The following is a 16,443-nucleotide window of genomic DNA, read 5'->3' as shown; positions in this document are numbered from 1 at the left end:
AAGATTTTTTTTCCAATATATTACTAGGGAAAATACTATTTTGACTCTTGTGTTTTTTTATGAATATGCGATTGGTTACTGTATTTTGTTAAATGATAATTTAGATCCGTGATTTACAAAATGAATCAAAATAGTATCTAGACTAGATTTTGGTCAAAATATTTTCAATTATAAGATAAATTCTTGAGTTGTTAGTGATGCAATAAGTTTAGAGAAGTGAAAAAAGTAGTAAAGGAACTGAGAATGAAAAATTATATTAATTTTTTTTTTTTTTTTTTTGACTAAAATTAGATGTAAGATACTATTTTAATCAATTTTATAAACACAATATCTGAATTGTGATTTAATAAAATATAAGAACCATTTACGTATTTAGAAAAAACAAAGATGTCAAACGAGTATTTCTCGTATAACTATAAATATAAAGAAATAATTACACATATATAATGACATAAAAAAAACATTATATACCCGAGCGATATTCAAATATAAATATCATTGGACAATCTTTTTTTTTTACAATAAATCTGACAATTATCTACATTAGCAACAATTTAATTTTTTCTTTGATGTTAAAATTTTTAAAGAAAATCCTTCCAAAAAAAAATTATTATATAATTATCATAAGATCACCGCATATAAGACCAAAGGCAACCAGCACTTCACCATGTCGACATATTTAAGCTCCAGAAAAGAAAAACTTGACTTCCACGCTTTTACGAAATTTTGATCCCTTGCCAATCGTCGCCGGAAAATCCAACCTCACCGTCGGAGCTCTGGCATTCACCGCCGGAGAAGAAGAAGGTGATGATGAAGATCAACGTCAACTCCATAGCTCGGAAAGTAGAGGTCGATAATCGGATTCCTCTTCGCTACTACTATCGAATCGCTGATAACCTCCTCAAACAGGTTCGCTTTTCGATTTCGCTTCTTCCTATTCGCTCTCTTCTCATTTTGTTTCTTATCTTATTTGCATTTAGGTTTTCATTACTTGATTCTTAGCATTGTTTCTGCTTATAATATGAATTTTTATAATTACCGATTACAGAACGAAAACCCATGCCTTCGATATCAAATTGTGTTTATGCTTTTTTCTTCTTATAAATTAATAATTTTAGTACAACTTTGTAATTCGATTCTCATAAAACTTCACGCTGCGCAGTTAGTTCCTTTATTGACATTTATATCATCAAATTACGTTTTTTTTTCCTTTTTCTTTTCTCGTTATATAAATAAAAAACAGCTCTTCTTGTGTTTCAATTTGAAGTCATTAATATAATTCTGCTTTAATTTTTTATGATCAGGCTAGTGTATACCGGGAGGAGAAAAATATTGTTGATTTGTATATCATGCTTCTAAGATTTTCAAGGTATGGAAACTATAAATTTTGTAATAGTTGGTTATTTGAAGTTTTAAGCTTAGTTCATTTTAGTAAATTTGGTATTCTATTATGATCACAGTTTGGTGACTGAAACTATACCATATCATCGAGATTACCAGGTTGTTCTTCCAAAAGAAAGAATGTTATATAAGAAGGTGAGTTATACCATATGTTTTGGTTACTGTTTTTCCGCACGTTTAATACTAGGGTTATCATGAACCAATTTTGATTGTCATTGTGTCCGTTACAGAAACTTTTGAATGTACTGGATGAACTTGAATTATTAAAGCCAGAAGCTGATCGCAGAGTGAGAGAACTTAATGAGAGACATTCCAGAGCTCAGTTGGCTCAGATTGATGGCCCTGAAAGGACTTTGCATGGTAATCAGACCTCTCTACAAGTGCCTTCTGAAAACAAACAATTGGCAACCATGAATGCTAAGCAGGTAACTATGATCATGTTGGTTGCTGGGTTAATGATAGAGTGGTTACTGCTTAAGGAGATTTATTGATACATAACTGTGGTTCGTTTTTATGCTCTTTGGTCTGCTATGGTTATGAAGTTAGTGGGAATTCATTTGTTTCAGTTTGTTCTCTTGTTTGTTTTTGCTTCATGTTGTCAATTTTAATCTATCTTGACAAATTACTGCAGTCTACTTGCATGGCGTCACAGTCTTCATGGAATCATAACAATAATTATTCCTTGGTTTCATCCAATGCTATGCCAATTGACAAGCAGTTCCAAAAGCTGTGAGTACATATTATCATTTGAAAGTCAGAGAACATAAATGTAGTATTTCATGAACATTAGTCGTAGCTCCTTTTGAATTGACATGTTTATAGATTTTGCTTCTTCATATTTTTCTGATTTGTAGCATGTGGAAACTGGTAAGTGAAAAGTATTAGGCTTATTTTTTTATTCTAGCAATTTTCTCTTTAAAGTACAAGCTTACTCAACTTACTTCATAGTTCTTCTGAACTACCTTTTAATTCTTCCACTGGCAGGGTCTTTCCTTGAATTCCCATCAAGTATTTAATAACCTTTTCTTTTTTTAACAGATCGGTTAAACTTGGTCATCCAAATAAGGAGACTTTGTCCAGACATTCATTTTTAGGTCCAAATGGTCTTCGAGGCCAGTGGCTTGGACCAAGTGCAGGGACTAAGGTAAATTTGTGTGGCTTTAAACTAGTTTTTCAGATAAATTTTTCCCACTGTAATAATGAGTCAAGATGTTTCTGCAATACAGATTCAGTATCCCAGCAGTACAGATTTAACGCTTGCTGAAATTCCTATAGACTCAGGGTTAGGATTTCTGCAACCTCTACTTTTAAGTTTATGTGCTTTAATTTCTCTCTGCTTTATGTGTTGTTTTTTCTTACAATTCTCTTATCAAAGAAGTATAACAAAAATTCCAAAGATAACACCCTTTAGTTAGTGTGAGGTTCTTTTAAGTAAAATTTGTGGCTGCTTGTAACATGTTCTACTTTTTGTCATCCTTTGTTAAAAAGGCTGAATCAGGCTGGACGATATGATGTGGCAGTAAAAGATAGCAATTCAGGAGGAATTCAATCTTCAATGGATGCAGTGCTGTCCTTAAACGATGGCAGATGGCCCCATCCAGCTGAGGAATTACGTCCTCGTCTGATTAATGAAGTGAGTGAGGATATTTTCCAGCTTAGTAATATCCATCAACCATGCCCACCACCAGTTCTTGCTCGAGTACAGCAGGACATTGCTCCAATTCCTCCATCAAAAGTTGCAGATCCAAGACCTGGACCTTCAAAACCTTCTCAAGATGGGATGCCAAATTCTAATTCATTTCGACAGCTACACGTTGTAGGACTCTTCACTGATTTTCTTTATACATTTGCAAAATTTTATTCTTGTCTATGGGTGGCTTGTGTTCTTCATGACATTTTCCATTTCATTGCAAATATGTTTTGCTCAACTTTTGGTGCTATTGTAATTATATGTGTACTTCACAGCCTGTAAGATTGATGGAGGACTTCTTGAGATTAGCTCGAGCGAATACAGCCAAAAACCTAGAGACTTGTGGTATTCTTGCAGGTTCACTGGTAAGAAGCAGCTATTTTTTTCCCCTTTCGTTTATCTTCCCTTCCTCCTCTCAGGAAAGCGATGCTGCTCCTGGTAGAATTATAATGCTTTTAGGGAGCACAAAACTAATGTTCTTTGGTTCTTACAGTCTCATATTTTTGTGCCTGCAGCAAAAGAATGTTTTCTACATTACTACATTAATAGTTCCCAAGCAAGAGTCAACTTCTGATTCGGTAAGAATATTCAAATCTAAATTTATGCTTTGCTGTTTTACATTTGAAAATATTTTTCCTTTACAGCATCTTTTTCAGTTATAGATACTTATCTGACCACATTCCAGCCTTAAGGCTTCAAACCAAACTATGTTTTAATTCTCAAAAGAAGAAGTGAGTGGATGTAATTTTTTAGTTTTGAATAAATCATATTTAAAATTACAATAATTCGAATAAATTAGACAAAAAGTGCAGAGTAAATAATTTGGTCTACGGTTTAGATTGTGCTTGGTATGCAAGAAGCTCTGTTATATAAGTTTTTATAAAAAATTGTGCATTTCTCTATGTATGGTTAACAAGCTGAATTTGTTTTTTGTTTTTTTCCAGTGTGAAACATTGAACGAGGAGGAAATTTTTGAAGTTCAAGAGAGATTAGATCTTTTTCCTCTTGGATGGATTCATGTAAGTTTCATTTGGCCAGAGTGGAACTAAAGTTTATTATTTATTCTCTCTCTAATAAATATATAGATACAGGTGAACAGATACACATTATGTATGTTTGTACGTATGTTCTTATGTATATAGTTAGTATTGTATGCACAGAAAGCTGATGCATTAGACTCTCTCTCCCTATCCCCTTTTAATTAGGCAAAGATAGAGACTTGTATTATTGATATAATAAGAGAAATGACAAGAGTAAGAATGAAGAGGATCTTTGGATAGCATACTGAAATGTTTGATCTCCTTGAGGAAATTACTAAAGAAATTGTATGGTCATCTCGTTAGTTTTCACACATTAAAGTGTTTGATCTCTTTGAGGAAAATACTACAGAATTTGCATAGTCATCTCATTAGTTATCTTTTATCATTTTGCTGTGAATATTATTCTTTATTTACACAGCTGTTTTTCTTTGCCTATTAAGACTATCTCTCGATTTTCATTTTTTCAGACACATCCAACACAAACATGTTTCATGTCATCTGTTGATCTGCACACTCATTACTCATACCAGGTAGTAAATTCTTTTTCGTTTATTTGTGTACTTTGATTGTAAAAAAGAGAGTAAAATTTTGTGTATTTTATTACTCACTATAAACTGAAAGAAATGGTTACTTTTTAGTACTAATAATGAAAGATTACATTTTGCTTTTTTTTTTTTCCGGTTGTGTGTGTGTGTGTGCATTAATTTGATACTATGTTTGGGCGTGCATTAATTTAATAATAATGAGGCAGATAACAAGTCAAGTAACTTGTCTTAATACATTATGAATGGAAGTATTGTAGACATGTGTACGGCCACAAAGACATGTGAAAACTAGGAATGTTCAATGTCTACAAAGAGAATCTATGTTGCAGTTTTTTTGTGAAATTAAGCAGACTTTTATTAAGTTATTGTCAATATATTCGGGTAAGAAATCCAAATTCTTTTGGATGGGGGTTAAGATTAGTGGCCTTTGCTGATTTGATGTTCTGTGTTGTCATTTGTTTTAATATATATTGTATATTATTTTTTACTCTGTTAAAAGAACTGTTTTTGCCTTTACATCTTCAGGTTATGTTACCAGAATCAGTTGCTATTGTTATGGCTCCAACAGATGAATCTAGGCAAGTTTTTTTTTCCTGCTTGCCATCATTTGCTGAACTGGATTTGTGATTGCGAAATTGAATCTTATTTTTGATACCATCATCTGTCATACACTACCTTCCATTTGTGTTTTCCTGCTACCTTTTCAAATTGCAATTCATTACAACAACCACTTGTTAATCCATAGCAATAAGCAACATTTTAATTTCACTGTTGTAAAAGAGGAAAAATAGATCAATGGAAAAGTGCTAAGTATATGGAGAAAGCTTGAACATGTGGTGATATGGTGAACACTGGGACTTTATAAGATGGCAAATGATGTCAAACAAAAGTATTTTAGAGATCAAGCCTGATAGAAGTTGAAAAGCATATATCATTTAGTCACTTGCTATATTATTAAATAATCATCTTTCTAACATATTTTCCATTTCACTGCAGTCCCCATGGCATTTTCCATTTGTCGGACCCAGGTGGTGTGTCAGTAATTCGAAACTGTGACCAACGGGGTTTTCATCCGCATGAGGAGCCATCAGATGGAACTTCAATATATGAACACTGTTCTCATGTCTTCATGAATCCGAAAATCAAGCATGATGTTCTTGATCTCCGGTGATTTTTTGTAAATAAAAACCTAATGGGAAGATTATTTTCAGAGAAGGTAAATATTTTATGAACATCATCGGCGATAGCTATGCGTTTTACCCGACGAATACTGTAAATTCGACTTGAATTAAGTAGAAAACTCGATGGAGATGTTACACTTATTCTATTGTGAATATTAATTACCAGGTTCTTACCTTCAGGCTTTGTCAAACTCTATTATATCATGATGAGATTCGATAGTTTAATAGTAATCGTGTATTTTGTACTGAATTCTTTCTTAGGGTTCGAATTTACGCTTGCTTACTCCATTTGGAAATTATTACACTTGGTTGGTTCAAAGCTGGAATAGCCATTCTTTTAAATAGCCTGGTCTTTATACTAGTTTAGTGGTTGTTGAGCAAATAAATGAGGTTATGAAGGAAGGAGATGGCTAAGTCAAATGTCTTGGTGTGGTGTTTCGCTCTTTTTAATCTCAAACTTAGGACCACATTTCGTTAAAACACATTGATGATATCCCAATTCCCACGCTGCAAGTTGGCGACCAAAAATAGAGAGAGGGGCCTACCTTACAATTTGTGACACTTTGAACAGTTCATTTTCCATAAATTTTTTAATGCTCTTGTATGTATATATACATGTTTGAGTGGCATCGTAAGAGCAGCTATGGGCATTACGAGTGAGACGTCGTTTTTACTCAAGTTCTACTACAATTTGTTTGAGAAAAAAAAACACATTTCACATCAATCGATTAGGGCGGACTAAACACAAAAGCCAGTGTGTTTGTCTATGGGCATTACGAGTGAGACGTCGTTTTTACTCAAGTTCTACTACAATTTGTTTGAGAAAAAAAAAACACATTTCACATCAATCGATTAGGGCGGACTAAACACAAAAGCCGGTGTGTTTGTCTGTGTGACAATGTTTAAGCCACGCATGATAAACCCACTTGTCTCTGCTCCATCAGATGGAGCTATTCAAATATGTGGTAATAGTGTTGTATATACACAATTCCCATTTTGGACGACAAAAAGGGAAGTGGGGTGAGGCCATAAGAAATTATGGCAAAGAAATTTAGTGTCACAAAATTACTCGAATCGGTGGAGAAAAAAATGAAATAAATAAAAAAGGGCTATCGTTTTATGAGAATTGAATGTAGTGAGGGGCAGGGGTGTATTAAGTGCTGGCTTGGTCCTCTGAGTCTGACCCTCCTCACCTTTTGCTTTTATTTCTAAAATGGAAAAAGTATGGAAATCAATTACTTCTCTCATGGAATGGCATAGTGATGATATAGTGGTGCCTGCTGCCTATGCTTCATTCATGGCAGTTCTCTCTCTAAACAACTTGACCTTTCGTATGTATCAATAGGTATAATTATACTTACGTCTATACGTATATTAAGCATTAAGCAAGCAAGTTGGGAACTGGATACTAAAAACTTTGGTGTCTCAATCAGTGCATGTGATCCAATTTCATTTTTAATGAGAATGACATTGACAATTTAACATTTCACCACTGTATATATATAGAGGATATTTTTATGGTGCATAACTTTTGTATTTTTTGGGTTGTGAATGGATTTCGGTACAAATTTTTTTATGACTATGTATATTGTAGTTTTTTTAAAGCATTTTGTAAATTTTTAAGAAATTTTGAATAATTTACAGTACTGAAAACTAGGTTCAAACAGACTGTTTTCTACGCGTATAAACAAAATTAGTCACGTGTGCAACAACCTGTTTGAACCTAGTTTTCGACAGGGTAAATTATTCATAATTTTTGAAAATTTACAGGGTGCTTTAAATAACTACAATAAATATAGTCATGAAAAAAATTGGACCGAAAACTATTCACGAGCCGAAAACACATATAAAGTATATATAAATTATATTACATTGTTATTTCCATTTTAAAAAAATTATATTACATTGATTAAAGGGGGTGTAATTTTTTTTTTCAAAAAAATAATATATTAAAAAAACTAATTAAAATAATAACAACTGTTGTGAATATGCTCTAAGAATTCAAATAAACATAGCAGGAATTTGTTATATATATAATGAGTCTCTGTTCATATGCGTACATATAAAAAAATTGTTTGTATTTTAATCAAGAATTAACTAAAAGCTACTTCTAAAACTATGAAAGTTCACGAAATTAGAGCAAATTTTCATATATAAAAAATGTGTGACTTTGTAATTCTTTTTTTAATTTTGGCAATTTTCTTATTAAAACACTTGGGTTGTGTAACGCCCTGGTTACCCCAGAACAGTTACGGTGAACAGTGAACCGAAAATTTGACTCGCTACCTGAGTCCTTTGGTTAAAAACGTGATCTAAGTGCTATTATCAGGCTAAGGTGTAAAAACCAGTAAAAAGGAAATGATATATTTCATTAAGTAAATAAACTGCTCATGAGCCTTTCAAAATATTCACAAGTAGTTTGTAATACATAGGGCTGAGCATAAAATCCGAAAAACCGAAAAAACCGTGTACATCGACCTACCGAACACCGAAAAAACCAAAATCGTTTAAACCGAAAACCGAAAAAACCGCCGACGGTGCAAACCGCCACTGTTCGGTCGGTTTTGAAATTTTGGGTGAACCGACCAATAAAATCGAAACCGACCGAACATAATAAAATAATAATATAATATTATATAATTATTAATTAATAAATTTTTTAAAATTTGTACTTTTAATTATGGACTTTTAATTATGTTTCAAACTTTAAAATTTGTAAATGTAATTATGTTCTATGTATTTATGTTTTAAAAATGCACAAAAATGAATTCCAACAATCCAAAATTTTTAATTTTTTAACTAAAACTTTAAAAAAAAAAACAATAATCAATTCGGTTTGGTCGGTTTAACCGACCAAACCGCTGTCCAAAACGGTCGGTTTTTTTTTAAACTGGTTTGGTTCGGTCGGTTTTTGGATTGCACCAATCCGGACCGAAAACCGAATTCTGGATTTTTTGTTGTGAAAAAACCGCCCCAAACCGACCGATGCTCAACCCTAGTAATACAAGAGAGTCACTATTGTTTCAAATTTACAGTCCCCGTGATGCGTGTCGTATGGCGTACCAAATTTAATAAAGATTTTGATTACACTATCACTAATTAATTTAGTACAATGACAAATAGAGGTCGAACCCAAGGGAACTATATTCAATTTATTATTCACAAAGTTTAACAAAGTTAAAATGAAAATGGGATTTTGAAATTTAAAACTAATAAGACGATTAACAAATAAGGATTTATAACGATTTTTAAAGAACAGTTAAGAATTATTCTCCACCTCAAACAATCATGCATGAATATCAATATTGAATATTATTCCGATTCCCAATTAAACTATTAACCCCGTAGATAAACTTAAGCAGTCAATTATCCCAATCTCCCTATTACAATCAATCACGGCGAAGCGCTCAATAATTAACTCTTTCTACCAAATAACAAACCTATGAAGCATATGATTCATTTAATTTAGTAAAAGCATTAAGAACAATGGAGATAGGTTAATTTAGGCAATAAATCAATTTAGCATATAATTCATTTAACCTCGGTTCTATCCTTCATCACAATCAACAACATATTTGACCATATCATCAATTGCAATTTATCACCAATACTTAGAACCCTGAACTATTAGGTGAATAGAAATTCTAAGATGATAATGAAATAATGTAAACCCTAATTAGTTGTATACCCTAACAAGGAATCACAAAATTCATAAGATAAGCATAGAAGAATAGAATCAATTTAATATGAAGGAAATCAAGAAATAATACTCATAACTGAAGTCAAACAATTATGTCTGGGTTTTGAATAACCCTTAACCTAAAAGAAACTAGCCAATAATCTTCATCATGATTAAAAACATAAACATAGATAAAGAATAATAGAGTAGGGGAAGAAGAAAACTATTGAGATGTTGATTGCGATCTTCCTTCTCCTCCAAAGCTCTCTCTGAGTTTCTCTCTCTAAAAACGTAAAATAAAAACCTAATTCCCGATTCTAACCCTAATCCCCTTTTACATCTCCCCTCAAATAATCAGAAAAATTGAATTTAAGTTCAAATTTAAACGCGTGCCGCGGCAGGCACTTTCCCTTGCGCGGCAAGGAACTTCGAAAAAGCTTTGCTGGGCTGTCGTGCTGCGGCATGGATTTTCCCTTGCCGCGGCAAGGAACTCTCTGACTTGCCTCGTAGCGGCAGGGACTTTTCCTGTAGCGGCGAGCACTCTGCTGACTTGTCTCGTAGCAACAAGGACTTTTCCTTGTAGCGGCGAGCTCTCTGCTTGATCACACTTTGATTCTTTTTCGATTTTTTTCTTCTTCTTTGACTTCACTCCACTGGTTAGAATCCTACAACATTATCATTTAACCAAAAACTCATAAAAAATATAGACATTATCCTCAAAAATGACGATTTAGTTTAAATGAAACAAATTAGCAAAACAAGTCTAACCATCCCCAAACACACTACTTATAAACATAAAACCCTGATGAATACGAAGTAAACTTTATACAAAAATGTACTTATCAAATTCCCCCACACTTGAACTTTGCTAGTCCCTTAGCAAACCCCTAAACTCTAAACAAAATTAAAAACTAACACAACAGGCGGTCTCATTGAATACGATGATTGTCTCAGAGAATTACACTAAAGCATTATGCTATAATGACTTTGAATTTCATAACCATCAGATTTTCAACTCCTAAATTGATGAACTACTTGAAATTTATCTTAAACCACGAGTTATAACAATCATACTTACCAGCTCACTTGAATCAAGATTAATCCATACATGTCGTTTTATTCATTCATCATCATTTTTTTTTTCAAACTTGCCCCTCATCAGAAAAATAGTATATATATATAAAGACCAACCACTCCATAGACATTAACCAATTACTCTCCACTAATATAAACACACAGAATCAAGAATCAAAAGGTCTTTATCAGCTTGTAATGTATGGCTAAAGTGCAGGGTAGATGAGAATGATACATTTAGGCTCATTTTGCACCATAGCATACCTAATATATACTTTTTTTCTTTTTCTATTTCTACTTTGGATCTTCCTTAACAATTCCCTCATACTTTTCATACATTATTGATCTCTCTATTTTCCCCCACACTTATTTTCATGCAAGAAATTTTTTTTTTCTTTTCTTTTTCTCTTTTTGCTTTTAACAAATTTCTTGGGAATAAATAGGAGATCTTTACATTTATAACCACATCATATACAGAAACTCTTACTATACTTTTCTTTTTTCTTTCTTTCTTCTCTTTTTTTTTTTTTTCACATATAACCTCTCATCCCATAGTAGAAATTTAACTAGCTAGGCCATGGTGCAATGGGTTATCAACACAGATAAAGAAAAATAAAGAAGTTTAGGGTTAAGTAATGAGTTCTCAATGAAAAAAAAAATATGGTCAATAAGGCTCAAAAACAGGGAACTAAGGATACATTATTAATATGGTAGGCTTGAACGGCTCAAACGATCCAAAGAAAATTGCCTTTATCATTTCCCTAATTCTGTGCACTTATGATTTCGCCTCAAGCAATCAACCAATGTGTTCTAGAGTGGCGGGGACTAAGTTTGTATATATCTATTTTTTTTTTCGACATGCATAAATCATTCCTAAAACAAGTAAGTAGCCAATCTAATTGTAATAAATCGCTATTTAAATCACAAATTCAAGTAATCATCAAAACAAGAGTCAAGCACACGAATCATAATCTATCCATCATCTTCTAGCATTCAAGTTTAGTGTCACTCATAAACTCATCATCGACCATTGCATTCAATAAGACCAGCACAAGACACAAGACCAAACACACAATTATAAACAAACACAGACAAAACAAACAATTTGTTACCCATCCCCCACACTTGAATTAAACATTGTCCTCAATGGTGATAAGTACAAATCAACACAAGAAAAGAAAATAAAAGAAAGCAAAAGAAAGCAAAAGAAAATAAAAAATAAAAAAAATGACAAGAAAAATAGGAAAATAAGAAACTCCCTCATTAATTGCGACTAAAGGTGTCATCCGCATCATATTGGAACTCTTCGGTGTCGCCTGCTCCATCATCATCATCTTATTCCTGAGTATGGCTAGGCGGGACTGTAAATTCTTGCGGTCGATTGCATTAGCATAGAACTCACGAACAATCGATACAACCGCGGGCTGTAGTTGGGCACACAGTCGTTGCCAACCCCTCTGCTCGATGATACTCATCAACCTTGGATAAGGATGATGCATGTCAAGATCAAAGCCCCGTTCTGCCACCCATGCCTTTTTCTTATCAATGGCATCCTTGTAGCTTTCAAACACTTCTTTTGAAGTGAATTTCCTAGCATCATACTTGACTTTAGCAGTGGTAGACGGGCCTGCATGGTCAGTGCGTGATCTCTTGCTAGCCATTATATCACGGGCAATAATTGATGATTGATGTCTTCAAAAGTGATTATAAGTAATAACGCATGGCACAGCACAAAGCAGAAGATGTAACACTCTCAAATCTGGCTATTCAACTCAATGTGACATTTCATCGAACATGTAGAGTGCACAATGTAAAACTCAGAGATCACAAGATTATGGCTTGATCAATTACCCCCAATATGCAGATTGAATCAGAATAGAAGCACAATTACCACAGAAATCAATATCAAGGAGAGAAACCCGACAAATCCCGTCCACTCTAAGATGGGTTTGAATGATGCCAAGTCTCAAACAAAGGGGGGCAAATGAGAATATTACCTTGAATCCAGTTAAAAACTGTGATAATGTGCGTGATTCCTCTTTGAACCCGTGGAAAGACTACCCAATGAGCAGGAATCGGTGAAGGATGGAGTGGGTGGGCAATGATAGTGATTTGGAAGAATGGGTATAGATGATAGTGAGCAAGAAGAGTGGGTATGGAATAGGCAAGATGATTGAGGATGGTGAGGGAGAATGGGAGAATGATGAGAGTATTTAGGATTGATACTGGTGTGTAGGGCTTAAGAGAAGAAGAAGAACAATGGAGAATGGGAGACTCGGTTTGTATTTAGGAGAAGGGTGAATGAGTGGTGAAAAGGGAAAGAAAAAGGGCATTTAGGCAGTTTTTGGGTCTCGTGCCGCGGCAAGCATTTTTATGTGTCGTGGCAGAAGCGTCTCGGATTGGGGGTGTGCTTCACGTGTCGCGACAGGCACTTTTCTTTGCCGCGGCAAACATGTCTCTGTTTGGGGGCTCTCGTCACGTACCGCGGCATGAGTTTTTTGTTGCCGCAGCAAGTAGGTCTCGGTTTTGGCTTTTGTGAGACGTGCCGCGGCAAGGCTTTTATGTGCCGCGGCAAGAGTGCCTTTTTCTGCATATTGCCCCTTTTTTTTCACGTTTTTCACAGTTTAAAGAGAAAATCAGAGTACATAAAATTGAAATACTAAATGTTCAACTTAAAAATAAAAAATAAAGAAAATAACTAAAACTGAAAACAATTAAGATGGCTACATTTAACGTCGCTAGCTCGACTTAGAACTTCAATCTTCATCGACATAAACTGGGTCTTCAAGGTACATCACATGAACTTGCTCATCCTCCGCCATTGACTCATAGTAGGGCTTCAGTCTCTGGCCATTCACCTTGAAAGACTTCCCCGTGCTTGGGCTTACAATCTCCACCGCTCCATGAGAATAAGATTTTGTAACTATGAACGGTCCCAGCCATCTAGACTTCAGCTTGCCTGGAAAAAGCTTCAAACGGGAATGATACAATAATACCTTCTGCCCTTCCGTGAAACTCTTCCGAAGAATATTTTTATCATGAAAAGCTTTAGTCTTGTCTTTGTAACTCTTGTACCTGAAGCATTCTTTGTTGCCCTGCTGCATCCATGTCCATGTTACATTGCTTGACAGCCCACCAAGCCTTATGTTCCAACTCCACTAGTAGATGACACGGTTTCCCATATACCAACCGATAGGGTGACATAGTGATAGGTGTCTTGTACGCAGTTCGATAGGCCCACAAGGCATCATCAAGCCTTAAACTCCAATCCTTCCGACTCGGGGTGACTGTTTTTTCAAGAATCAATTTGACTTCTTGGTTAGACACCTCGGCTTGCCCATTAGCTTGTGGATGATAAGCAACAATTACTTTATGAGTGACACCATAACGTCGAAATAGAGCTTCAATACTCCTATTGCAGAAGTGAGTACCGCGATCACTGATTATCGTTCTTGGGGTGCCAAATCTCACGAAGATATGAGTACGAATAAACTCAGCCACAGTCTTGGAATCATCTGCTCGTGTTGCTTTTGCCTCTACCCACTTGGAAACATAATCAACTGCTAATAAGATGTACTCATTGCCAAACGATGATGGGAATGGTCCCATGAAATCTATACCCCAAACATCAAAGATCTCAATAATCAGAATAGGACTTTGGAGCATTTGATCCTTAGCAGCTATGTTGCCAACCCGTTGACATCGATCACATGACTTACAAAATAAATAAGAATCCTTGAATATTGTAGGCCAATAGAATCCACTATCAAGTACCTTACAGGCTGTTCTTCTCGGTCCAAAATTACCGCCACAAGCATAAGCATGGGAGAAAGCAAGAATATAATTGAATTCAGACTCGGGAACACACCGTCGAATAACTTGATCAGCACAGTGCTTCCAAAGATAAGGTTCATCCCATATATAGTAACGAGCATCATGTTTAATCTTATTCTTCTGTGCTTGAGTAATGTCCCTCGGTAATTCTCTTGTAGCAAGGTAATTAACAATGTCGGCATACCAAGGAATAAGTTCTTGCAAAGCCATTAGATGTTCATCAGGAAACCGCTCATACAAGGGTAAGAACTCCTCCTCCCGAATCAACCGACTCAAGTGATCAGCCACTAGATTTTCTGAGCCTCACTTATCTTTTATCTCTAAGTCAAATTCTTGTAACAGTAAAATCCACCGAATAAGTCTGGGTTTGGCTTCCTTTTTTGCTAGCAAGTATTTAAGAGCAGCATGATCGGTGTATATTATCACTTTCGTCCCAATCAAATAAGAGCGAAACTTCTCCAAAGCAAAGATAACCGCCAAAAGTTCCTTCTCAGTGGTAGAGTAATTTAACTGTGCATCATTTAGAGTTCAAGAAGCGTAGTAAATCACATGAGGAAGCTTCCCAACTCGCTGCCCTAAGACTGCACCCACTGCATAATCACTAGCATCACACATAAGCTCAAAAGGCAACTCCCAATTCGGCGGCTGGATAATAGGGGCTGTGGTCAGTGACTCTTTCAACTTGGTAAAGGCCAGTAAACACTTCTCATCAAATTCGAACTTAACATCTTTTTGGAGGAGCTTGCATAATGGTGTGGAGATTTTAGAGAAGTCCTTGATAAATCTTCGATAGAAGCCCGCATGACCAAGAAACGACCTTATTTCCTTGACACTAGATGGAGGTGGTAAGGACCGAATGAGATCAACTTTGGCCTTGTCTACTTCAATCCCTTTTTCAGAAATAATATGTCCCAACACAATCCCCTGCTGTACCATAAAATGGCACTTCTCCCAATTCAACACCAGATTTGTCTCAATGCAGCGTTTGAGAACCAAAGTGAGATTATGTAGGCATTTATCAAACGAATCACCATATACACTGAAATCATCCATGAATACCTCAATGATGCTCTCAATGTAATCAGAAAAAATACTAACCATACATCTCTGGAACGTGGCAGGAGCGTTGCATAGACCGAATGGCATTCTTCGAAAAGCAAATGTGCCAAAGGGACATGTGAAGGTCGTCTTTTCCTGGTCTTCTGGAGCTATGACAATCTGATTATACCCTGAATAACCATCTAAGAAGCAATAATAGGAGTGGCCAGCTAACCTCTCGAGCATCTGATCAATGAATGGTAGGGGAAAGTGATCCTTCCGAGTTGTTGAATTCAGCTTGCGGTAATCATTACACACCCGCCACCCTGTTTGAACTCGAGTTGGAACTAGCTCATTTTCATCATTTTTCACCACAGTAATGCCAGACTTCTTGGGTACCACTTGAACCGGACTCACCCATTTACTGTCAGAAATTGGGTAAATCACACCCACACTCAAGAGCTTCAGAATCTCCTTCTTCACAACTTCCATCATTGGTGGGTTTAATCTTCGTTGGGCTTCTCTAGTCGGCTTTGACCCTTCCTCCAGAAAAATACGATGCATACACATGGTGGGGCTGATTCCTTTTATGTCAGCAATGGTCCACCCAATAGCAGTTTTATACTCCCTGAGCACCCTGAGTAATCGTGCTTCTTGTACTTGGTCAAGAGATGTTGTGATTATAACAGGCAGCGTCTCATTCTCGTCCAAGTAAACATATTTAAGATGCTCTGGTAGTGGTTTCAATTCCAAGGTTGGCGGTCTGACAATAGATGGCTGCATTTTCTCATTAGACAACGGTAGTTCCAAGTAAGACACCTGCTTGTGAAATTTCTCAATAAAGCTGTCCAAGGCAGCCACCACATCTTCAATCTCCTCAGAAAACCAATTTGCTTCAAGGTGAATATCCTCCCTTAAAACCACATCCAACTGATCATCCCCATGTAAATCAAGAACCCGC

At 35.4% G+C, this 16,443-nt stretch overlaps 1 protein-coding gene across 1 annotated transcript; it reads left to right on the top strand.

The window, feature by feature from the left end:
* The first annotated feature begins 639 nt into the window (after positions 1-639).
* LOC133819461 (AMSH-like ubiquitin thioesterase 3) lies at positions 640-6,107 on the top strand. Its single transcript, XM_062252725.1, has 14 exons — positions 640-909; positions 1,305-1,369; positions 1,461-1,536; positions 1,632-1,826; positions 2,033-2,130; positions 2,440-2,545; positions 2,628-2,683; positions 2,890-3,217; positions 3,367-3,456; positions 3,607-3,669; positions 4,036-4,110; positions 4,599-4,661; positions 5,202-5,254; positions 5,673-6,107. Exons 1-14 carry the CDS (start codon positions 808-810, stop codon positions 5,845-5,847), a joined length of 1,545 nt encoding a protein of 514 aa, XP_062108709.1. The 5' UTR covers positions 640-807; the 3' UTR covers positions 5,848-6,107.
* Positions 6,108-16,443: the final 10,336 nt, after the last annotated feature.

This window comes from Humulus lupulus, chromosome 2 (assembly GCF_963169125.1).
Source record: "Humulus lupulus chromosome 2, drHumLupu1.1, whole genome shotgun sequence".
NCBI classification, from domain to species: Eukaryota; Viridiplantae; Streptophyta; class Magnoliopsida; order Rosales; family Cannabaceae; genus Humulus; species Humulus lupulus.
This window is presented reverse-complemented; position numbering and strand designations above follow the sequence as displayed.

Excerpts from the sequence above, each read along its gene's own strand:
- LOC133819461 (XM_062252725.1), top strand. The coding sequence starts at position 808 with ATGATGAAGATCAACGTCAACTCCATAGCTCGGAAAGTAGAGGTCGAT. Across the intron at positions 910-1,304 it reads CTGATAACCTCCTCAAACAG|GCTAGTGTATACCGGGAGGA; the intron begins GTTCGCTTTTCG and ends TTTTATGATCAG. Across the intron at positions 5,255-5,672 it reads GCTCCAACAGATGAATCTAG|TCCCCATGGCATTTTCCATT; the intron begins GCAAGTTTTTTT and ends ATTTCACTGCAG.